General features: G+C 39.2%; 1 protein-coding gene across 12 annotated transcripts in view; it reads right to left on the reverse strand.

Moving 5' to 3' along the window:
• Positions 1–25,524, reverse strand: part of Mff (mitochondrial fission factor) — a 34,786-nt gene that overhangs the window by 1,881 nt on the left and 7,381 nt on the right. For 2 of the 12 annotated variants that reach the window (XM_013519942.1, XM_013519944.1), the window contains 7 exons: positions 25,252–25,421; positions 16,142–16,230; positions 13,481–13,555; positions 8,691–8,849; positions 5,099–5,131; positions 3,334–3,393; positions 92–176 (listed from right to left, as the gene is read on the reverse strand). In XM_013519942.1, the coding sequence (XP_013375396.1) occupies positions 92–176; positions 3,334–3,393; positions 5,099–5,131; positions 8,691–8,849; positions 13,481–13,555; positions 16,142–16,230; positions 25,252–25,421 (671 nt within the window). The remainder of the gene's footprint in view (positions 1–91; positions 177–3,333; positions 3,394–5,098; positions 5,132–8,690; positions 8,850–13,480; positions 13,556–16,141; positions 16,231–25,251; positions 25,422–25,524) is intronic. The other 10 variants (XM_013519945.1, XM_013519943.1, XM_005395468.2 and 7 more) reach the window with 10 other exon arrangements.

Here is a 25,524-nt window from a genome sequence, read left to right on the forward strand (position 1 = left end):
ATTATGGGTTCGATAGACGAGGTGTTAAAATGTCACAAACCATCACTTTAAAATGAACATAACTTAGAATTATACAGGGCACACTAAATACCTGTCGTCTTAATGAAGCTGCGTCTACAGCAGTCATGTCATCCGCCGCTCCTTCAATTGCTGCATCTACATTTGAAAGGCCATACCTAGCAAGTGAAACAAAAAATATAAGTTGGTACTAAAATAGAAGTGAGAGTAACTGGAAGCCAGGTATTGTGCAGTGTTCAAAGAAGTACCCCAAAGACTGGTATTTTAACAGTACAAATCCCTAAACTATTTTACTATCTGAATTAACAATAAAAGAAAAGAAAAAGCTTCAGACGACAACTATCAACCATACTGGGAAAGTATACTGAGACTCCAAGAAAGAGCAGAAATCCTGACTAAAGACGCAAGTGGACAACTCTTTAAGCCAGAGTGGCCGGCAACACTGAAAAGCTTCCCCGGCCACTGTTGGCCAATGTACAACTCTTACGCAAACCTGTGTCCACCCGGCTCACCGGCAGCCGCTCACCGGTGGGGAATCAAAGTGAAAAACTAAGACTGACACTTTATTTCTCCTTTTCTCACTATCTCTTCTCTGACCATGCTTATTCTTCTTATTTTCAATTATTTATTCTCTGTTTGTCCCATAGAAGCAATTATAAGATCCCCTGAATATACCTTGCCACTACATTTAGATACAGAACTGGCTCAAGAATAATTAATTATGAGGCTTCAGATAAAATTACAATACTGGAAAACCACTCAGACAATCCAGAGGAAGCACATTAAATAGTACTTTTTGTTCAACTGCAGTTACTTCCAAAAGGATATTGGTTTTTAAATGAATGACAACATACTTCTAAACCCTTTGCCTGGAGTTCCACATCCATCCTTCCTTCCTTCCTTCCTTTTCCTTTCCTTTCTTTCCTCTCTCTCTTTATTTTGAGAAAGGGTCTCACTGTGCAGTTCAGGCTGGCCTTGAGCTCATTCTGTAGACCAGGCTGGTTGCAAACTCACAAGGATCCTCCTGCCTCAGCCTCCTGAGTGCTAGGATTACAGGCATGCACCACCACACCTGGCTTAAAATTTATCTTAATTAACAGCTTTACCAGAGATGCAATTTACACACCAGACATCTCATTCATTTTCTACTTACGTCTTGTGTGGTTATTTCAGTAAAATGACACAGTAACTTTTCTGAGTGAGAATATAAACGAACTGAATTAAAAGGTACTCATATAATTCAGAGTTGGTATATGGGTCATCTATTCTAATATCCCCAGTAAGTCTTCATTACAAAAACCACAAAAGGGATTTAAAAGAGAATCTCATTTTTCATCTGAGCACATTACAGAAAAATCTATTTAGAAAACCCAATTGCTTCAAATGTTCAAAATAATCCCAAAATACGTTAATAAAAATGCAAAACAGAATTTAAATAATCAATGCTGTCTCTTGACATTAGATAATCTGTAGCAATCCATGAGTGTCATCTCTATGGCTAAATTAGCTCCCTTATTATTCACTGTCTCTTTATGCAAACCGTAAGAATCTCAGCATACTGAGGGTAACTGCGTCAGTCAGAAAAGTAAGTTTCTCAGTGAGCAGATGCTGGAAATATGGGTTTACAAACACCTGAGCTAATCTTTCTTTGAATACCAAGTGGTTAGGACTGAACAATGTAGCCCAATGACAGAGCATTTGCCTAACATGTGGGATGCTCTGACTTCAATCCTGGGCAGAAATGAAACAAACAAACCAAAAACAGAATTATTAAATGGTTGGTGGAAAAAATAGGGCTAAGATTCCTCACTTCTACATTTGATCGCTAAAGAAAAATTTTCTGTTGCTTTGAAGTCACATGAGATGAGTAACTAGGGAAAAAAAAAATCAAATTACAGCAGAAATCAACTCAAAGATGTAGGGACCCAACTGGGCATGGTGGCGCACGCCTGTAATCCCAGCACTCCGGAGGCTGAGGCAGGAGGACTGTTGTGAGTTCGAGACCAGCCTGGACTACAAGGTGAGCTCAAGGGCGGCCTGAACTGCATAGTGAGACCCTGTCTCAAAAAGACAAAAAACAACAAAAAAAAAAGACAAAGGGACCCAGCCTAAAAGGAAAAGAACATATAAGTGAAAGGGATTACTCACAATTAAAATTCTCAATTAACTAAGATTTTAGAAATCTAAGAAGCAAGTCTTCCCTTACAAAGAAATCTAGAGATATAGCAAAGGACTTTATACATAAAAATTAAGAAAAAAATTACTTCATGAAATATACTTTAAGCAAAAACCTGTACTTATCAGAATTAAAACCTCTGTAAGAAATGCTAAGGCAGACCACTACCTGAAAATACTCCCACAGATTTAAGAGAAAAATATAAAGGAAAACTGCACTGCGTTAAATTAAGATTGCTAAAGACCCAAGTCAGCAGAGTGGCCAGGGCACGTGTCTGCAACACGAATGCGCGATGAAGAAGAAAATGATGCTTGCCCTTTGCCCTTGCTTTGGAATGTGCCGGGTCTCTTCTGCTTCATGGAAACAGTGCTCCCAGTTTTAAATCTACTGCTGCAGATAGCACATTTCTGCTTGAAATTAAACCTGTTCTGAAAAACGAGAGTGATAGCACCTGTAAATACCAGTTTTTGCTTTTGTTTTTCCTGAGGAAAGGAAAACTAAGTAGGGATTCCGGCGCTTGGACCTTGAAGGTTTGTATGCACCATCCTATCTGCCCTGTGCACTGCAGGAAGGGCGTGCGCGGGCGAAGCAGGACTGAGAGGTGTGAGAAGGGAAACAACAGAAGAGAAGGGATAAAAGCAGGAGACGATGAAATGCTTAAAGCTAAGTTTCCTTTCCAAACGTTCCACTTCCCAACCTACTGGGATGTCAGTGCTGACGTTTCCCAGTTCAAGGCAACGCACTACAGGCAGCACTGTCTACACACTAAAAGTGATGGTGCAGTTAACAACCGCAAAGGAAATGCTGGCCGGAACCTGAACAACGTTAAAACAAGGCACTTAAAGTAAAATGAGATTATCTTCCTCTGTTTAATATGATCTCCTATACGCTACTAAAACTCACTGACATGTCTAGTGATCATGCATCCCACAGATACTGAGCATTTTCCCTCACACACTACAGGCCAAGAATCACAGCTGATTAGACTCCTTGTCTTTAGAAAGAAGCAGGATTACTAAAAAGGGAAGGCGCTATCAATCCAAGTTATAAAGTCACGGCTACTTCATGCATTATGCCCCCCAAAACACAAATTCCATCACCTCTGCATTTCCCCAGGTAATTATAAAGTCTCAAATTACCTGACGTTGTCATGATGAGGATTAGAAGTGGCGGCGGCAGACCCACCACGCAACACAGGTCTAAGGCAGGTTTTTGCGGGAGAAGGCACAAGACAGAATCAGGAAACAGAGTGGTAATAAAATAAAAGCAAAAACAAGACACATAAATATCAAATTGAATTATATTGTATGCTTCTATACAATATAATATCTCTCAAATACTTCGAAAGCTATTTGTCTCATATATCCTCCATTTTATGGTTTTCATAAAATAAAATGACTTTCATAACATTTTACAGTTGATTGAAACGTAAAGGAATTATGTGACAAAATAGCACCAACATCTAATTCTTTTCAGTGCTTATACTCTATGAATTCAAGGTACAGGACAAGTATGTTTAAAAAGTATAGTATCTTTCTTCTCGTTGGAAAATAAACACAACATTAGAAGCATGTCAAGAACCTATTAGAAGCACCTGCAGGATCGTGGTTGCTCGTTCACAGCTCGAGCTCAAAACCCATGAATTTAAAGAGAGTCCCATCACCCATAATCCCCCCGCCGCCGACCGCATCACTTCTGATTACTGTCTGATGTCTTAATGTAGCGGTGTCTCGTTCACACCTGCACCTCAGCTCTGGGGCTGCGAAGACCAGGAGTGACGCACAGGGCTGCTGCAGATGACAGCACGGTGCACGGGAAAGCTGTGTGAGCCTCCCACTCAACTCATTGCACACGCTGGTGCCAGAGGGTAATTAGTTCCCTACTTAGATAAGCACTAGCCTTTCAAACAAAAGCTCGACACGTCCACTGGCCAACTGTCCCCAAAACAATCAGCAATACTTACTAGCCAGGGAAGGGACGTGGAGTACAGGATGCAAGTAAGGATTTTAAGAATTATTAAATCCTACTTGGAATGTCTCATTTTCAAAGTAACTGATCAAATTTTACTTGAATGTAAGTACAAGGCCATAATTATGGTAGACATTTAACACCAAATGCACTCATTTTTTCTGTAAATTGGCACAGCTGTAGAACACAAATCACTATTTTCTGACAAATCAACTTACACAAGAATATTTCAATGTGTCGTTTCTAGATGTCCTAAAGGTACAACTAGCGTTTAATGATACTTCTAGAGCCCAGAAGCCTTGATGGCAACTCTTTTAGAGCTTTTCATGGTATAAGCAGTCCACTACAGCATGCATGCCATAGGTTTGCCACCACGGGCCTAGAAGATAAGGGATTGAAAGACCCTGGTGGAGGATGAAGGACTCTGAGAAACCACATACATTTGAGAAAGGTTTTAAACTCATCTCACTAAGATTTACTTTGTGAAATCAGGAAAAGTATTAATGAAATAGTCTCAAATCACAAACATGAGAACAGTTAACTAAATGAAGCCACTAGGGCCAGGAGTGTAGCTCAGCAACACAGTGCCTGCCTAGCAAGCACAAGGTCCTGAGTTCAATTCCTAGTATCAAAAATCAAATCTCATTATAAGTGGGTGGGCATGGTGGCGCATGCCTGTAATCCCAGCATTCATGAGGCTGAGGCAGGAGGATCGCTGTGACTTTGAGGCCAGCCTGGGCTACAAAGTGAGCTCAAGGCCAGCCTGAACTGCACAGCAAGACCCTGTCTCAAAAAACAAAAAAAGCCACTACTGTATGCTTCCTAAATTTTTTACTTAATATGTACTAATATGCTCAAATGGGTCTGCCATATTCAGTATAGTCCACCACAGAGATTTCCCTCTTATAACGCACAGCCAGAAAATAATACCGTTACCTTTCATAACGTGTTTCATTTTGTCTTCTTACACTGGCAATTGACACATATAACATAAAAGTATATTAGACAGATATGTGGCAAAGTTAGAACTTCATTCAAGCACCACTTTCTATCATCAGTATGCTTTAATACATGCATCTTTCAATAGCATGTTTTATAATGAGATCTAGTGGCAAAAGGAAAGGAGTCCAAGGCTGCTGTGTTCTAACATCAACTTGTACATTGATATTTTTGAGTAAATATATGGTCTCTTAATAGAATATGTATTTCTTTGCTATACAAATGTAAACTGCTACAGTAAATAAACAGTTTGGTTAGGGAATCAGGAATTATTCATTTTTTTAAAAGAAAAATTTCAAATAAATACTGTATCTATTGTGACTATGTTTCTAGGCCTTCTTTGTTATATAGTTATCCAAAATGTAAATTATTCATACATCATTTTCTTATTCTATTTACTCACAGATAGTACACTCCTGCTCAGGAAGAACTATAAAAATAAGGCCCTTTGAGAATAAAACTTAAGCATAATTCATAGATATCTATAAGTATTTAAATGACATTCTAATACAAACTACTTATTAAAAATGTTAATATTTTACAGTGGAGAATCAGATATATAACTCTAACAGATATAGAAAGGGCCAGGTAATTCCTAACCAGCAAAGAACTAAATCATAATACCATTTTAAATCCTCCTTCCAAATGAGCCAAGTGTGCAGCTGGAGTCTGCTCCAGGCACTTCAGTAAATTTTTACTGTACCAGTTTTCCCAGTGTCTACCACTGACCTACATAAGGGAACTTTTCCACTTTGTACCTAGGATTTAACTTGGTTTTCATATTGAACTTGCTTTTAGATCATCTAAGCTCCCCTAAGATAAGAAAAAGAAAATATAGTGCATAAACCTTTTGCTAGTGTCCTTTAAAGTATAAACTAAAACTAGTCCTTCTGTTAAGTAACTGTGAATCTGTACTATTTGATGATAAAACAGGCAGAAAGTTTTTTCTTTCTTTCTGAAAAATAATTCTAGTTTAATTATACTCAGTGTAATGGTATAAAACCAAAATTAGGATATAGCAATAGCATAACAGCCAAAAGTAATAAAATAGAAAAGAAAATGATACAGAGCAAGGAACATAAAAGCACTTAAAACTTTATATAGAAAAGTAGTATTATTGAATAATCATGCAAGTAGAACATTATCCAAATTTCACATTCCCACTTTTTATATCAAAATCCACGCTAGACACTTACAGTACTAGAAATAAAGTGATTTGACAACACTTAAAATCCTGATTCACTCTAATCCAACATACAGATTATAAGAGAGGTGAATAAAATTTTTTTTAAAAAGTATCAGTTTAGTAAAGAATGCAGCCCTGCCTGGCAAGTGCAAGGTCCCGAGTTCGATTCCTGGTACAAAAAAAAAAATGCACCAGTAAGACTGATAAGGACCTATTCCTCCTTAGACAACAACTAAAGGAACATGTCTAGGAGCAAAGTATTATAAATCCTTTCTCAATTTAAAAAAGTAAATATCTTACTTAAGTAAGATATTTCCTTCTCAGAAAAGGGATTTCCATTCCAATGTACAAAAAAGAGTAAAATTTCACTTAGTGTTCCAATATTTTATACTAAAAGAATACCAAGTAAACTTTATATTAGTTATATTTCTTATGCTGTATGTTTGAATTTTAGGCAATGCTTTGCCATCATGGAGGGAAAGGAGTCCATGTATCCGTAAGTTCCACATCAACGCATCTGAACAGTGTATGTGTGGGGGGATGGAGGACAAATAATCTTGATGTACTAGGAATCTGCTCCATGTAGCTATTATTTAAGCCACAGAGGATTTAGAAACATTTTTCTCCTTCAGATATTCCCACTATAATAAGATACACTTTGACAATGATATACGTAATGATCTCTGACAATAATCTGGTCTCATCTAAGGACCTATTATAATGAAAAATTAAAGAGGCTATCTGGGGCAGTGTCTGCTTAAAAGGGAAATAAAAATGGGTCCTTGCAAATACTACATTTTCGTGCCAGTTTATATTCAAGATCATTTGAGGGCTCTTCTATCATACTAACTGAAGAATTTGAAGCCCTCTATCTTAATTAAGTAAAGGTGGGAAAAGGGAGGCTGCTCACAAGATTCCATAAAGCTAGGTATTATTATCGCTTCTCCACCCTTTGGAGGGCCAGGGAAGATAAATCATTCGCTCAAGACCACCACGTAGCAACATATTTGGTGAGGTGGACTAAGACAAATCTGACTCTCCAAATCCGTGTTTTTTCTTCTGAAATGTCTTACAGCTTTCAAGTATTCCAAGATAATCTCTGAAGCTTTGAAGAACATAAAAAGGACTCTAAATCTGTAGTTTTGATTTTATATAAAGTATATGTATACATAGATTATATATATATATACACACATAGATGTATGTGTACAATATATACAATTCTCCCTCTATGCTATGATTTTTCTAACTCTGTAGTGTACCTTGCAGTTCTTGGGACCGAATGCACACTGTTAGTTCAACTCTGGAAAGACTTAGAACGGCCCTCCACTCAACAGTGGTAAGGAGTATGGACCAGTGCTCAAGCAGTATGGTGAAAGAACTGGGTGGGGTCTTGTGAGAATTAAAAGTGACCAACAAGAAGTTTGCTCAAAATGAGCCAGAAGACACATCAATTCCTAAGGTAAGAAATAAGGTTCATTGGGATGGTCAACTTATTAGGAATTCACCAAAATGTAAAAATTAACAGTCTATAAAATGATAAGGAAAATTCAAACAACACTGACTCTCAGAAGCCATTACTAATGTAAGTGTCCAGCATTGAAGTTAAACTAACTTTACCTTTCTGGTATGTATCATGCCAAAAATACCTGGGGAAGCTTTATCTTTTAAAAAAGACTTGTAATGAGGCAAGGACAAAAAGTATTTGGAAATGATAGCAATAAAAAAAAAAAAAGATACTTGTATGGATAAATCAAAAAATACGATTAATGATTTTGCTAGATATTCGAAAGTGAGGTAAGCTATTAATGTTTAAAAGTATCAGTATTGTAAAAAACAGTATCATCTGGGATTTCAAAAATCCATTCCTAAAAGGATGGGGGGAAAATGCACTGGCACCTAAAATGACATCTCCTCCTCAGACTTGCTTTATTAATCATACTGGTAGCATATGTGACTAACTCAAAACATTTACTAAAGAAAATCAGTGAGCTTCAGTCCAGCATCCCACACTCGGTGCAACGTTAGCCCTCAGCATATCCCCCAAATGAAATCAAGCACTTAGAACAGGTCAGCAAAGGCTTTGGGGAAAAAAACTGTCACACTTCCTGTATACAGAAACTAAATGTTCTTCTAACTGAAGGAAAGCTAATGTGGTCTTGTGAAATGTGAATTTTGGACAATAATTTCAAATTAAAAGAAAGCAAAGCAAGCCATTTCAAACCACTGCATCTTAGAAAGAGAATAGAGGGTGCGAACATAAAAGGCAGACACCACAGTCCATAAATAAGAAGCCAAAAGATACGCAACACAAGCCGGCAAGAGTCACGGATGGCCAATCACCTGCGATTTTCATCCAGCACATCCAAGATCTGCTGGTAAGCCCTACGAGTAGAAGACTGGATAAGCGACAAAATGCCACGAGCAGAGGCAAGATTAGCTCCATCTTCAGGTAACACACGGGGAGGACAGACCCGTGCCTGCGGTGGCGATGGTGTCACACTGTTTACATGAGCATAGCAAATGAAGAGAAAAATACTCAAGTCAGATTTTTACAGAAGTGCAGCTGAACAATTTCTAATCTTAAGTTTTCCTGACCCCTTTTCCCACCCTTCATTCTCCCCCAAGAAAGCTAAATGAAAATTAGTAAGTATATGAATTGTTCTGAAAACCACAGTGTAGCACATGTAACTGTAACTTTAAACATCAAAACAAACTCAATATGAACAGGCAACTTTGGGAAGGGAAGAGAATTACAGTAATGAATGTATTCAACCCTTAGCTTTGGAGTGTGGTATATACTGCAATACAGTACAGCAAACCGCTGAGAAACTATACTGCATTCAACTTATGGACAACAAGAAGAACAGGGTAGAGAATTCTGGTATACAGGTGTCAAAATCTAAACTCTTGAAAATGCCAATTCAGATACTTGGCAAATAAAGACAATGACACAAGCTGAGTTTATGAGTAAATGACATTAAGGATGAATTAAAGTCTCTGAAAACTGTAACAGAAAGCACTGTCATTGTTTAATTATAGTAAAGCATATCATCTCCAGCTAAATGACTAAAACAACACTATTCCCAATTCTGGGCCCACAGTGAAAGAAGGCAAGGATACTTCTCCAGTTAACAAGATAGCTGATACCATTTCTGGGCTTCTCAGTACAGCAATCTGAAGAACTCCACGTGTGAGCTGAGACTCACCATTTCTTTTGGCTTCACGGCCTGTGCTTCCTCACAGCTGACCACATGTGAATGAGCAATTTGTACAGTTCTAACCTGAATGTGTAAGATCTGCACCACTGTTTTCTGAGAGCTGTTTACTACTGGTGCATGAGGAGCGATGAGGCATTTCTCTGATACGTACACTGGCATCTAGTTTGTGGGATGAGGGTTTACCATTCTCAGTATCAGGGCAAAACAGATTAAATTTAACCTTTAAGTACTACATTCAAAAGAATAAAAGCGGAGCATATAGTGAAGAACTGAAAAACAGAAAAATCCTTTAATTTGACTGGGTTTTGTAACATAACATGGTTTGGAAACCAAAGTAAGATCTGTTTTTTGAAAGGACAGCTACTGCTATGGGACATAGTCTCAGAGTCCCAGACAATTTTAAAAAACAAAATCTCCCCCCAAATTTTATAACATTCAATATCTTGATAATCTAAAGAGAAACATACAATAAATGTGAAAACATCTTCCAAAGACTATTTAGAAAAGAAAGTTCTAAGCTGAAATCTTGGCATATTCAGCAATTAACCTATAAAGGCTGACTGACCACAGGAGTTAGATCTCAGGGTCAAACTTTCGGATAGTCTCTGGGCTAGTGACGCTAAATGTCTTTCCAGACACGGGCAGTCTCTTGGAATTTTACAGCCGCACCTATCAAACGACCCACAAGACTTAGGAAGACCCATATTGGGCATCCCAGAGAAGCAAAAACAAAGAACCAAAACAAACCCCAGAACATCTGGGATACTAAGCGTATGTGCTAGTCCTACTCTCAGAATTCTTTTTTAGTGAGCACAGTAAAAAACTAAAACTCTTGCTATTTGTGAGAACAGACTGAGTTTTTACTTAAGTAGTATCACCAGGAGTGGGATTTAAGTGACCATTTCTTGTCGACATTCTGTATATGCCAACAATTCATCTTATGCGGTTCTCAACAGAGCTGCCGGTGTATCTGGCTCAACTGACTTAAATTTTAAACAACGAGTCCTCTTTTCTTTGAATTCTGGTGTTTCAATTGAACACTTTGTGCCTCATTTGATACTAAACCCATTAGCTGCAAAATAATAAATTAAAGGCTATAATAATAATAATCAATGTTTAAAAGTATCATCTTAAAGCAATAATGTCAATGAACTGAAAAAAAAATCTATGAATCAAGTTGGATGGGCTTTTGCCCATTAAAAATTAAAAGGAAAACCAGGCAAGGTGGTACACACCTGTAATCTCAGTTCTCTTGGAGGCTGAGGCAGGGTGATCAGAAGTTCAAGGCCAGCCTGGGCAACTAATACTCTGTCTCAAAGTAAAATAAAAAAAAGAATGGGGATATAGTTCTGTGGTAGAACATTTGCCTGGTATGTGCATGGCCCTGCATTTAAATCCAAGTACTGCCAAAAATAAAAAAACACAATGGTTACTTCCTCTGAGCAAATAACTTCGCCAAAAACAGTAAGGAATTGCTTATTTAATTCTAAAATCGCAACTATTTTATGCCATACATAGGAAATGAGGCAGTTGTAAAATAGCCAAGCATGATTAACTTCAGATTAATAGCAAAGAATTATTTTTGTGTGTATGTGGTACTGGGTGTTTATACTAGGTCCTTCTCACTGAGTTGTACTCCAAGTCCTTCTTATTTCATATTCAGACAGTTGATCAGGCTGGGCTCAAACTTGTGATCCTCCTGCTTCAGGCTCCCAGAGTGCGGGGTAAGCCTGTACCACCATGCCAGCTTGGCAAACAATTCTTAAGACAGAATGAACAAAAAGCTGAATTGGAAAGCAACCTACATGTGTATCAGTGACTAATTTTAATATTAAGTAACAGAGACATCAACTAATAAAATTTAAAAACATTAAAAAAATCTCTAATTCTGTGACTGCATGAAAGTGGAGTATGGTGAACACACACAAAAAACCCTTATGTGGTCCTCAACTGTAACTTAATAAAAACATTTATATACAAAGACAAAGGCTATATAAAATATAAAATGAAAAAGAAAGACAAAGGCTAAAATTAAGTCCTTCACTATCTCATTTCCTGATGCTGGGGATCAAATCCGGGCCCTCACATATGGGAGCCAACTGCTCTACCCCTGAACTATATAGCTCTAGCCCCTGAAATTAAATCTTTATCAATACTAGTCAAGATATTTATATCGTCAAAAGCACTTAGTTGTTCATCGAAAGAAATTAAGTTTCAAAGATGAGCAATAAATTTCTTTTTATTCACTTATATGGCAGTCCTCCAAAAAACAGCAAAAACAGAACAGGAAATGTATTTAAACTGCTAGCCACTTTTGACAATTTGTATAGGTTAAATATCCTTAATTGTTTAGGTTTAGGTTTATCCACAGAGAAACTAAATCACTACAGTCCAAAATGACTAAAACTACTGCAATAATTAGAAGCAGTACAGATTTAGCAAATTGTCTTTCTTTTTTTAAAGTTTTAAGCAGACTTTTTACAAATACTGTAAATTTAAGGACAAAGGAAAATAACCCCTACTTTCGTAATCAAGCTCACACCAGTTCAACTGTCCTTTAACTGGTATCAAATGTGGAGGCAAAGAGTGATTTTAGAATTGGGTTTCACCTCTGTCCATTCATATACCCAACCCAGGTTTAGTGATTATGTTTTTATTTTTATTGTTTGATTTTGTAAGTGAACTGTGAAAAATAAAAAAAAACAAGCATACTACAAATGTACGCATCACAATATCAATAATTTTATAAAAATGCATTCTGATGCAAAATCGATCCTCTTAATGTTATAAAGCAACCCAGCCTCAACTTTACATTTTTTTAAAATACAAGAGAAAATTCTGTAGAAAGTCGGTGCTTGCTATGTTATTTCAGACAAGACTGGGAGCGTTCAGGGTAGTACGGCGATAGACTGCTGTTATTTCATTAGTAGCTCTACCTCATGCTTACATGAAATCTTACTACAAAAGAGTTAAGTAAACATTAATTAATGTTAGAACTAAAATTTAAACTCAAATTTCTTGGTATAATTACGTCATCATTAAGAGGTTAAAGTCAAGTACCTACCTCTTGCCCTGTAATTGTTACAGGAATAATGCTTCTCAAACTGTGAGGTTAACCTCTTTAGGGAGGCATAAAACACTTGCAAAACACAGTCAGAGTAAAACAGAAAAAAAGGCAAGAACATGTTCACAAAACACAAGCAATATTAATTTCTCTCAGAATTTCAAATAGAGAAAACTAATTTGCTGCCATCACCGAAGTCAATTTACTAGTTCCTAGAAGCCTAGTAACAAAACTAGAATAAAAGAAGTAACTGGCTGTCAGCATGGCCTCTGGCTGCCGCTGAATTTCTGTACTGTACACTGAAATGTGACTCCTCATGAGAGGGCAGTCACCCCCAGCCTCCTGGCACGCAGAAGTGGGTTTACGGATTCAAAAAACTGCTTCCAAGCATATTGCATCTTTTTAATCTATGGAATTAAAAAAAAAAGAAAGAAAAACACCTTCAGCAACAAACCACACTCAAGACTCTACTCTCCTAGGTCAAAATAAAACAAGACAATAACACTGGGCTAAAATATAAAAAGTGACTGGGGTTACTAAACTGGTCAAATTCAATCGACAGGAAACTAATACCCCAACCAAAGCAAAATAAAGAAAATGGGAAAGAGTACTTGGTCCTTATGTGTAAAATATTCCACTTTCCTTTTAATCTACGTAAAATTTAAGTTGGTCTTTTATTTCCTTAACATATAAGGACAGTTTGAGAAACCCTGAAGTACTAAAAAGCCAAGCAATTAGAGAATTAAGGCATTATATTTCAATTTCACAGGGAAACAGATTAGTATGACACAAGCCTGCAACATTAAAATGACTCCTATTTGTGAAAAGCAGAGCAAATAAAATCTTACGTGTACTCCGGTGCAGAAATCGATGCCTGGAACCTTGAAATTTTATTTCTTGGGGCAGAATCTGATCTGTACCACCTTAAATAATAATTACGCTTCTTTTACATATTCAGCTTTCATAATACAAAGAAAAGGCTAATATGATTCTACTGTCAGAATTTTAACGCCAACAGGTGACAATAATCAATCCTACTGTCTCTTCAAGGTCATTCAGAAAACAAAGGCCAATGTCCTTGGTCTTACACTCATTTGCACTCGCAATATTAAGAAAATAAAGTGCAGGTGGGCAAAAGTTCATGTGTAAGGATGTGTCATCAATCTCATACTACAAAGGAAACACTACAGTAGGTCAAGACAGCCAGAGTTTAGTAATTACTAGGGGTGAATTACAGTTGTGTTACATAACTACTTTTTTTCTTAACATACTACCACCACTGAATACATAATATTTCAATTGCACAAAATTCTTAGAATTAGTAAGATTTACATCTTTAAAGGTGAATTCAATTATAAATCATAAAATTAACAATGGAAAAAGAAAGGCAAGGGTTTGTTCTTAACATAAAGATAGTAAGTATCTTACTGTAAGATGGCAACATACTTAACAACCATAGCTAACCATACCAAAAAGCATGGATAAGTATTTCATCGTGAAAATGTAGAATACATCCAGGTTACTTTTCATGTTTTTGAAATTTTTCATTAGTTCACGTTTGCAGTACGTGTCTCCGTTCCTCCACTCCATGGGGTGGTCCGTGCACACAATGCATCTTAACTCCATTTTCGCCTCCTTTCCCTTCCTGCTCTCCCTTTCCTCCCTCTCTTGGTCCCTTCTCATCTGAGAAGGTTCTAGCTCCCTATTCCTGCTATCTTTTACTTTAAAAATTACTTGTCAAAATATGAGATTTTCTTTCTCTTCAACATCTACAAAGTTAAGGCTATGTAATGAAAACAGGGAGAAAAGAGAATATTTTTTAGTACTGTTAACTTTCTGTGTCATGAAGAACCAGTGATAGCACTTAAGGACCTTAAAATAGTCACTTAAAAGAATACTGCAAACAATGTAACTAACAACTCAAGTGTACATTTAATCTACCTTAGCCATAAACTGTGTAGCTTTTTTACTATGTATATTTGGAAATACTCTGAAAAAATGGATTTCATGGATGTGTTGACATCATATCTGCCAACCAGATACCTTCAGGAAAACCATCAAATGCTTACAGAAGTAATGGTTCGGTCTTTCAAATAAGTTTTTCCTAAAGGATATATATAAAAAGGTAACTATATATTTCATTTTCATGTGTTCTTGTCCTGTATAACCCTTTAGAGTAACTATACTTGCTCAACTGCTTTAGGAGACATTTCAAGGTTCTCCAAGAAATCAGAACAGACATAGTGTCCCCTTGCACCTAACACAGAAATGAAATTTCAGTAAAGTAACAAATAATTTAAATTTAAGCTGGAAGATCACTGACTGACTGAAATGCAAGGTAAGGATAAAAATATACAAAAAAATTTTCCTTTTATCTTGAATATTAAAGCCTCTGTCCCGATCAAAGTCCCTTCTGTACTTCTAATGTGCTCTAGTCAGGTCCAAAGTAGAACTTAACATGCTATATTATAAACAGCATAACTTATTGCGATCTAATTATTTTGCATAAAAAAAAAAAAATCAAATGTTTTACTCTTCCATAGTTCCCAGAAAAACTAACAAGATGCTTAACATCACATCGGTTCCTGATGGGTTCATGAAAAAAAATTAGTAAGAAAAAAATCTATATAAACAAGCTAATTTTTAAAAAAGCAGCACTGTCAGTGATTTAAGATTAAAAATTCTGGCCAGTTTTCAAGGGACATTTTATTTGTAAAAACTGATTAACCTTAAACCAGGAAGGGTAGCCTATGTGTTTCTCCTTGGGAGGCAGGAGGATTGCTGCAAGTTCAAGGCCATTCTGGGATACACAGTGAGTTCAAGACCAGCCTGAACTATATAAAGAGATGGTCTCAAAAAAAACACAAAAGAAAAAATTGGATTAACCTTAATAAAATAAAAAGTACTTGCTTAATCTAAAATATCTTATAGTAGCTGTCAGATCAGTGTGCGACAGTACAACAAATGAGGAAAAAAAGTGTAAACAGTCCTCTAAACAACATACCTATAGTTTTTAAAAATGAAAGAGGCCTAGTAATTCAACCATCCGCAGGTAGAAAGCTAGAAACTACTCAAAGAAAAGAAGCTAACTTCCACTTGCACACAGTTTACCATAGCTCGTGAGAGACAGAGCTGGGCTGAAGCAGCTGGATTACAATCAGTAAGGTTACTAACTTGAAAGTGGACACGTTCCATTTTATGTTTCCTTTTTTATTTTTCAATCTCCATGCCACACATTTTTAAGACTGCGTGTACTGATCGTTACATTTATCAATTTATCAAAGCAAATCACACTTAAAGATCAAACACACACAGAAGATAGTGCGACTGAAAACTTGACAACTGACAAAATGGCCAGATTACATGAAGTACTGCAAAAATGAACTGATGATATATATGTAAAACAAATTTCAAAAACTGTGACAAGTCAATTAGCTAGGAAAAGATGTGCACAGATAACGTGCCAAGAAACTTACAAGGAAGACACAGTGCTCAGGGGTTCTACTCACATAGAATCATTTCTGACCAGCTGTCCATTCTGGCGAACAGCGTTTTCACTCATAGAGCGCTCTCTTTTTAGCCTGCCAACTGCACGGATCTGCCAAGGCACAAAGAAAAGGAACAGAACATATTCTTAGTCATCGAGTAGCTGCTTTGCCTCAAAGGAACCTTAGTCCAAGGTTACCCAGAAAAAAATTAAAAGGAACCAAGAAAAAGCAATCACAAATTGGCATCCGGCATGGGTATTAATAGACCCTTGTTTAAAAAAACTAACAAAAAAACCCACTTTATAGTTATTATAATGTGGATAAACTTAGGAACATCTGTTTACTTTTAGGTAAAAGCTATTTTGGTTTCTTAAGTATCAATCTCACGTGGTACCATTAAAGTCATTTCTCCTCATCTGCAGGGGACTGATCCAGAAACCCCGATATCTAAACTGTGGGATGCTCAAGTATCTTATATAAAATGGCCAAGTATTCCCATGCACATGCCCCCATACATTTTAAATCACCCCCAGCTTGTAACACCTAAGGCAATGTAATGTAAATGCTATGTAAGTAGTTGCTTTACCCTATTATTTAGGGAAGAATGGCAAAAAAAGAAAGTTTGTACCGTTCACTACAGACACAAGCATCCCAGACCCAGCTCATAGTGTATGAGGAGAATGATGCTCAAACAATCAATGCTGAAGGGCGACTAAAGGAGGATTTGTGAAAAAAATTTCTTTTGTAAAAGGAGAGGGAATCAGTTCCAAGGCTAACCTAAAAATCAAGATTACTTTTAAGCAACTATGTATAAAATTTAACAGCGTCATAATCAAATGTTGTTTTACGCATGCACAGTGAGCAATACCGGGTTGGTTAGTGAGACTCCAACTGATACCTGCCTTCTTACCCACTGCACAGTTCAGGCGGCTTTCCCTTAAACAGAACAGCTTTACAAATACAGCAAGGGTCAACACGAACTATTTAAATCAGAACCATTCCCGTCACTAAGTGGTGAGGAATAAGAGTAAGGACAAGTGATGAAAGACAAATGTCTCCACCCGGCCCTGAAGCCCGAGAATCTGAAGGCTAGTGCCATCTTCACCATTTCAAGTCTGACTAAAACACATCCTAGTAGGGAGGTTAACTCTGACATTACTACCATGTTGTAATTTCACGAATTTAGGGCATATTAAAATCCCCTTTTATATGCTTGCACTCCAAGTTATATTTGATTATTCAGTCTCAATTGTCCTTTAGATGCCTGTTTATTGGCTATAGACCTGTGCCAAGCCCACCTCCTCTTTAAGAATGTGTTCACAGGCCTTAGCATCCCCTCACACTTGCTCTTGTTTTCTGTGGAACTTTTATTGAAGAGGACAAAAAAATGAGTTAAGATACACTGAACAACTGCGTAGTGGTTGAATGATTATGTCAACCTGCGGAAGTTTAGAAGCACAATAAACTTGTTTCAGCAATTGGCCCAGCAATTCTACACCCTAGGGTGTAGAGGAGCCCCCCTAGGGTGGATCATCACCTAGATAATATAAAAGGGAAATGAAGAAGGACAGAGGTACTTCCATTCCTTTTGGAGGAGCTCCAGTCTTCACCTTCAGCTTGGACTTAAGTCTCCTGGCTTCTAGTGCAGACTCTTCGGCTTCCGCCTTGGGTCCTTCAGCCTTCCGTCGAAGACTCATCGGCCTCCTGGTACAGACTTGCACAGAGCTCTACAGTAAACTACAGACCCTGGACTGATTCCTTCGCTCTTCAGTGTGCAGACACCCTCTGCACACTTCCCCATACAACTCTCTGGCTGACCGTTGTAAGCCAATCTTGTAATTTCTTCTAATTTGTACATCCTGTGTTATATCTGCTTCTCCGGTAAAACCCTGACTGATACAGAATTTGGTACCGGGAGTGGCTCTAGAGAAACAGATTATAATGATGGCATTCCTTAATGTCTTTAGGCGTTCCTGCAGTTGGCTCCACAATTTGATGAGACCTGAAGACACCATGGTCTCTCCTCCCACTTCTGTGGGGAATGCTGATGGTCCTTGGTGTGAACTGTTTAAACTAATACGCTGTGTAGATCCATTTGATTATCCTGATTCACCACTTGTGAGATGTCAGGAATTTAGTGATTCCATACGTGAAAATTTTGAATTTCTTTGGCTGAGTAGGAAATATAATGATGCTGGCTGGTTGGTCTTGGCCTCACTAGACAAACTTGCAAAGGACAAATAAGAAGCTCAAAGATTCTAATTCCCATCTCCAGTCACAGATCAGAAATTTAAAAGTTTCTGTGTCTTGAAGAAAAATCTCCTCTCTTTCAGCCACAAAACTGAGAGTGCAGAAACCCAGATGCAGTCCCTCATAATTCGATTGGCTGAACTGCAACGTAAATTCAGTGCTCAGCCTCGAAGGGTATCTGAGGCAAAGGTGAGGGCACTGGTCGGACAAGTATGGGATCCCATAAACTGGGATGGAGATGTGTGGGAGGATCCTGAGGAGGCTGAGGATGTTGAGTTCCTAGATCCTGATGAGATTATTTTGCCAGAGGAAGAGAGTTTCCCACCCACAGTGGCAGAGGCATTGCCACCCCCACTTCCTGTGCTGTTAGTGTCTCCTGGTATGCCTGGGGAAGCTAATTCTAAGTCAACCAAGCAGGATAATGCTGACGCTCCTCAAGACCCACCCTCACCACCCATTTTTGCCTCTAGGCCCATAACCAGGCTCAAATCTCATAAGGCTCCTAAGGGTGATATACACAGTGTGACCCATGAGGAGGTCTGCTATTCTCCAAAAAACTTCTTGAGTTTTCTAACTCTTATAAGCAGAGGCCTAACGAGCAAGTGCAGGAATGGGATTTTACGAGCGTGGGATAATGGTGGAAAAAACATGCACCTGGATGAGGCAGAGTTTGTTGATAGGGGCCCATTAAGTAGGGATGCTGAATTTAATGCTGCAGCTCGCCAAGTAAAGAAAGGTATTAATAGTTTATTTGGCTGGTTGGCAGAAGTATGGCTCAAAAGATGGCCCATTGTGAATGAGCTAGAGATGCCTGATATTCCATGGTTTACTACTGATGAGGGTTTTCAAAGGCTTAGGGAAATGGGAATGGTGGAGTGGCTCTGTCATGTCAAACCTAATCCTCCACAATGGGAGGATCCGGAAAATATACCCTTCACTAACACCCTGAGAAACAGATTTGTGAGCGGAGCACCAGCATTCCTGAAGAGCTCTGTCATTGCTCTTCTCTGTATGCCAGACCTTACAATGGGTGCCCCGGTTACTCAATTACTCAATGGGCTTGATTGGACCCCAGAGCAGCAGAGGTCAAGTGGCAGCACTTAATTGTCAAAGGCAGGGTCCACGCACTTACTATAAAGGACAGCAGAAGCGGAACATTGACGAGAATAATCTGACACATGCAGACCTATGGCAATGGCTGATTAGCCACAGTGTTCCCAGAAGTGAGATACATAGGAAGCCTACAAAATTCCTACTAGATTTATATAATGGAAAAAATTTAAAGGCAAAAGAACAGAAACCTACTTCAAATCATGGCAACAGGCAATCCCGGCCCCTCAACCAGTTCCCGGATTTGAGCCAATTTACAGACCCAGAACCCCTTGAATGACAGGGAGGCCAGGTCTCCTTGGGGAAGGATCCTGATGCCCCCAAAATTTATACAGTTAGACTTTCTCCCATCCTTCCCCAAAGGGACCTAAGGCCCTTTGCCCGAGTGACTGTACACTGGGGAAAGGGCAATGATCAGACATTTTGAGGACTACTAGACACTGGCTCTGAACTAACACTGATTCCAGGGGATCCAAAACATCATTGTGGCCCTCCAGTAAGAGTAGGGGCCTATGGAGGTCAGGTGATCAATGGAGTTTTAGTGGAAGTCCGACTCACAGAGGGTCCAATAGGTCCTCGGATCCATCCTGTAGTCATTTCCCCTGTTCCAGAATGCATAATTGGGAGAGATGTACTTAGTACTTGGCAGAACCCTCACATTGGTTCCTTAACCTGTCGTGTGAGGGCTATTATGGTTGGGAAGGCCAAATGGAAACCATCAGAGGTGCCTTTGCCTGGTAAAATAGTAAACCAAAAGCAGGATCGCATCCCTGGAGGGATTCCAGAGATCAGTGCCACCATCAAGGACTTGAAGGATGCAGGGGTGGTGGTCCCCACCACATCTCCATTTAATTCTCCCATCTGGCCTGTGCAGAAGACAGATGGGTCTTGGAGAATGACAGTGGATTACCGTAAACTGAATGAAGTGGTGACTCCAATTGCTGTGGCGGTAGCAGACGTGGTTTCCTTGCTCGAGCAGATTAATACATCTCCTGGCAGTTGGTATGCAGCTAATGACTTGGCAAATGCCTCCTTTTATTTATTTAAATAAATAAATAGAAATAAAATAAAATAAAAAAGACTCTTCTGTGCATGAAGGTGCACGATATAAAATCACACAAGTTGTTCTCTCTTTCTTCTCTCCAGACTTTTACTCTGTTCTACTCATTTCAACCCTAGCTTCTCTTTCCACAGATAAAGAAGAAAAGGGAGCTAAACAAACCAACATCAAATTGTGATCAGACTCATATCCATCAGGTTCTTCACTGCAACAGCCTTTAAGTGTCTGGGGAGTCTTCTGCATGTGCTCTAGGCTGTGTCATACGGTTAAGTGACTCATTACACTTCACAGCTACGTTCTTTTGCTCCTCGTCCTCAGCGCTGTCATTTAAGAGGAACTGGGCCGTCACGCAGCACCAAGGACCACGTTCTGCTTTATAGCAGGATTACTGGGTCTAGGGTTTTCTGTTGGACAATCACCGCTTTCACGTTTCTAGGGCTACTGCTTTCTACGTGTAGCTCTGGAAAGCTTGGCTCCAGGTGGACGCTAGTCCTGCAGTGCCTGAGCTTTGGCTGCACACTATACACAAATGGTGTAGAATTTGGCGTCCTATGGCTGTCACTTGAGAGCTTCCGTGTAAAATGTCTGCGGCTTTCTGAAAATACTCATTGCCTTCCCCCTTCTCTTCCACAATCAGGTCAAGGTTCACACAGTCCAATATTTTGCTCCTTCCTCATCATCCCTGACCGTTAATACTTCCTGGGTGCAAGTGGGGTTTGGCATTCCCTGCAAGGGCACAGAAAACAGCACTTCTCTTTTTCAAAGCAGGAGTTGCCAATCTGGGCAAAAGCTCTTACAACCCATCTTTTAGAGTCCATCTGGGGCCAGGGATATAGCTCAGCGGTATGAGCGCCTGCCTGGCAAGTGCAAGGTCCTGTGTTCAATTCCAGGCACCAAAAAAACCCCAAACCTACCGCCTAGAGTCCATTTTTTCCTCCTGTATCTCTTCCTATAATGGACTTCTCATGAGGCTGTAGGCATCTACTATCGCTGATCTTTCAAAACACACTGCTCCTGACTGACAGGAGATTATGGTGGAGTTCAAGTCTTTGGCTTGGTCACATTGCTCACAGTTGCTTCAAATCTTTGGGATAATTTTCCAATTCTTTTTCCTCACAGCTCTCCCTTTTCACCCTGTGGAAGATGTCCTCTCCCTGGCTCCAGCTGAGACCACTCTGTGAGAGGAGGTAGCATCCGTGCCACAGCCTCCCCGCCCACACTGCTGAACCCACTGTGAGAACCCCAAAGGTCGCCACAATCTGGGTATTTTGTAATTTCATGTCCCGTTCACATGGCTTATCGCACAGCTGCTTTACAATTCCCCGTAGGAAGACCTGCCAAGCACTGTTCTTGTCCTAGAGCTACTTTCCAAACACTGGTGGGGGTCAGACACACTAAAAGAGCTGGTCAATTTCCTCTCCCAACCAGGTCTCCGAGTTTCATGAACTCTGAGCGAGCCAGGAGTACCCACATCCTGTTTGCAGCTGTCCCCGTAGGCTCACTCGGATCAAGCCTGTTTAAGAACTGAAGCGCAGTTGCTCTCTATGAATTCATCCCTTCCACCAGCCAGGCTTTTAAACAACAATCGCCCCGTCTTCCTCGTAAGGCTTTCCAGGTAATCTTTTGTAACACAGGCCCGTGGTTCTCAGCCAAGGGTGGTTTTGCTTTATAGGGAATGTCTGGCAACGTCTGCCAGACTTTTTAAAAAAACTAATAAAATACACCTAATACACAATTCCCAATTTTAACCATTTTTAGGCGTGCACTTCAGAGGCATTTAGTACGATTACAATGTTGTGCCTCCATTACCACAATTTAATTCCAGAGCTTTTTATTACCCCAGAAGGAAACCCCACAATGATGATGCAGTCACTCTCAACTTTTCTTTTAATCCCTGGCAACCACTAATTTGCTTTCTGTGTCTATGGGTTCTGTTTCATGACAGGGAATAATACACAGCCTTTCTGTCTCCATCGTAACCTTAGCATGTTTTCAAGGCTCACCCATGCTGTACCACGCATCAGCACTCCACTCCTTTTACTGAATTACAGTCACTATGCGAATGTATCACGCCTTGTTAATCCACTCACTAGGTGGCAGACACGTCCACTGTTTCTATCTTTCAGCTACTGGAGACATTTTTGGTTGTCATGAGATGGAGGACGCAACTGGCATCTTGTAGCTAGAGATCCTAAATGTGAAACATTCTACAGTGCAAAAGGACAGCTCTCACCACAACCAAGAATCCTCCAGTTCAAAACGTCAATAGTGCTAAGGCTAAGGAACCCTGACATCCCAGTAGTACAGGGCAGATCATGCTGGGGAACTCACTCACAGACTCTGAGTAGCATCTGAATCAATGTTACCAGTGCTCAGGACCTTACTGTGCTCCCGCATCAGTCTGTTTCTAGGAGCTGCAAGAACTCAGGCTCCCTCTCTGATCCATGGTTGGTCATTTCTTGAGAGCTACCTGTCCTTCTATAGGCTTGAACTACAAACTATCATCACTGCTTATTTGCCTGCTTCTCCTCTGGTTTGGTTCGGTTTGATTTTGGTAGTACTGTGGCCTATGCAGGTTACAACCTCAGCCGCCCTTTTTTTAAAATTTTTCTTTTTTTTTTTTTTTGGTCTTTTGAGATAGGGTCTCACTATGCAGTTCAGGCTGGCCTTGTGTTCATTTTGAAGCCCAGGCTGGCCTCAAACTCACAACAACCCTCCTGCCTCAGCCTCCCAAGTGCTGGGATTACAGCTGTGCGTCACCACGCCTGACCAAAATTTTTTTAAATTTTGACAGACTCTAAGTAACTAAGTTACCTAGGCTAGGCTAGAACTTGTACTTCTCTTGGCTCAGCCTCTCAGCTACTATGCCAGGCTTGCTTTCCTTTTAATAGCTGGTACTAATCTCAGAAACACCTCTCTTGTATCTCAAGATTTGGTTCCAGCTATAGAATTAACATTTTTATAAAAATAATATTTATATATAGTGGGCTTTTAACATGAATTTTCAAAATAAGTTTATGCACTTGGCACTATTTTTATCTGTAGTTTATAGATAATTCTTAGAATTGTTAAACAACTTGACCAAAGTTATGTGGTAAGAGGCAAGGTAGATGTTCAAACAGGTCAAATTTTCAACTTACAGGTTTTTTGTTCCAGTGCCACACACTCTGGGCATTTATCACATTTGACTGAATACAAAAGTACTGCAAAAGTGAAGTGCCAATAGTGTCCTGAAGGCAATCTTATTGAAACTTTCCTTTGTTTAGTTTTAAAGTAATCACTCAGGAAAGTGCTTGGATTGATTTTAATCAGTCATTTGTATTGGGTAAGCAAGGGTCTAAAACAGGGACAGCAGAAAGATCAAAAGAAAAAACCCAGCACAGCCAAGGAAGCATCTCTCTCCTGGCAGACGCCTTGGTCTGGGGAGCTGGGAAGCTGGGGTTCTAACGGGGAAGGAGAACGCTGTGATACCCTATGCTTTGTGTGACCATCTTCACAAAATCCCATTGCTCTGTGCTATTTTGTATCTTCCGTGAGTTGGTGCCTTTCCCTTACTCATGACTGTGCTGCTGTGACGAGGCAGTGAGTCAACTTTCCAAGAGCAAGAACCATGTCATTCACCCTTTTCCTATACACACCGAATGCACAGAAGCTCTAAAATGTTGGAAATAAAATTGCGCTAGTCTCCTCACGTCTAGTGGCCAAACACTGTGCTCTCCACTAACCCAAGTACCTAGAATGTTCAAACTGGCACTTCTGAGCATTCTACACCTCAATTACTTCAGGGGAAACTTAGAAGAACCTAAACAACAAAACCTACTCCTTGAAAACTGCTTGGCCCTAGCTTATATGGGTGCTTAACCCTCTTTAGAAAAGACTATATGAAAAAAGAAAAAGGACATAGGAAGGATCAATATTAATAAAAACATGCTTGCACATTGTCTTCTGTAAGCCTCATGCCCACGTTGGAAGTTTAGAGTATAATGAAAACGATGCAACTACACAAGCCATCAAGAAAGCTTGTAAAGACTGTTTTGAGTAACAAGCAGAGGCAAGATCTGAACTCTACCAGTAACAACTTATTACTCCATATGCCTGTATTCAGGTCAACAGGGGTACTAATGCTACATGCGATACAGCAAAGAATTGGTGGAAACACTTCATTTAGCAGCAAGAACGGGTACTGTTGGCCAGACTAACTGTATAACAAAATGATGCATTCATTTCCACCTACTGCAAGACTTCCCAATTTTCTCTGCATTACTTCAAATATAATCATACATAAAAGTCTTATCTTTTAGTTTACACAAATGCTAATATATTCCACAAAAATTTTCATTTTTTGATGCATTATAAATAAAAATAATAGTATAATGCATGATGTGGGTGATTTATGAATCAGAATTGATAGTAATCAATATTCCAGGTAGAAAGCTTCCATTACATATTACTAGTGATATGATTCATTGCCTCTTAACTCCTCCCTAACATTTACTTTGGTTTTTTTTTTGGCTGTTTTCAGACAGGGTCTCGCTATGCAGTTCAGGATGGCCTTGAGCTCACTCTGTAGCCCAGGCTGGTTTCGAACTCACAAGAATCCGCCTGCCTCAGTCTACCAAGTGCTGGGATTACAGGTGTGCGCCACACATCTGGAAACATTTACTTTTCTATATATTCTTTCAAATTTAATAGTTGTTAAAACTGTACTTACTTCATCATTTTGAGGAGTTGGAGAAGGTCTTTCTAAGTCCAGAAAATCGAGTGGTCTTTCACTTAGTGTAAGTACACGAGGTGGTGTTTTTAGTGCCAGAGGTTTTAAAGGAGTTGACTGAATAAGGTCAAGATCTGCTGGTCTTGAAAATGAAACATCTTCATTATTTCCTAGGAGGGAAAAAAAACAATGATGAGAACAACAATGCGCTCCCCCTAAAAAAAAAGGGGGAGATTTTTAAAAAGTAATTTTGTTAAAATGTTTCTGTACTAT

This window comes from Chinchilla lanigera, unplaced genomic scaffold (genome assembly GCF_000276665.1).
Source record: "Chinchilla lanigera isolate Chin_1 unplaced genomic scaffold, ChiLan1.0 scaffold00052, whole genome shotgun sequence".
Taxonomy (NCBI): Eukaryota; Metazoa; Chordata; class Mammalia; order Rodentia; family Chinchillidae; genus Chinchilla; species Chinchilla lanigera.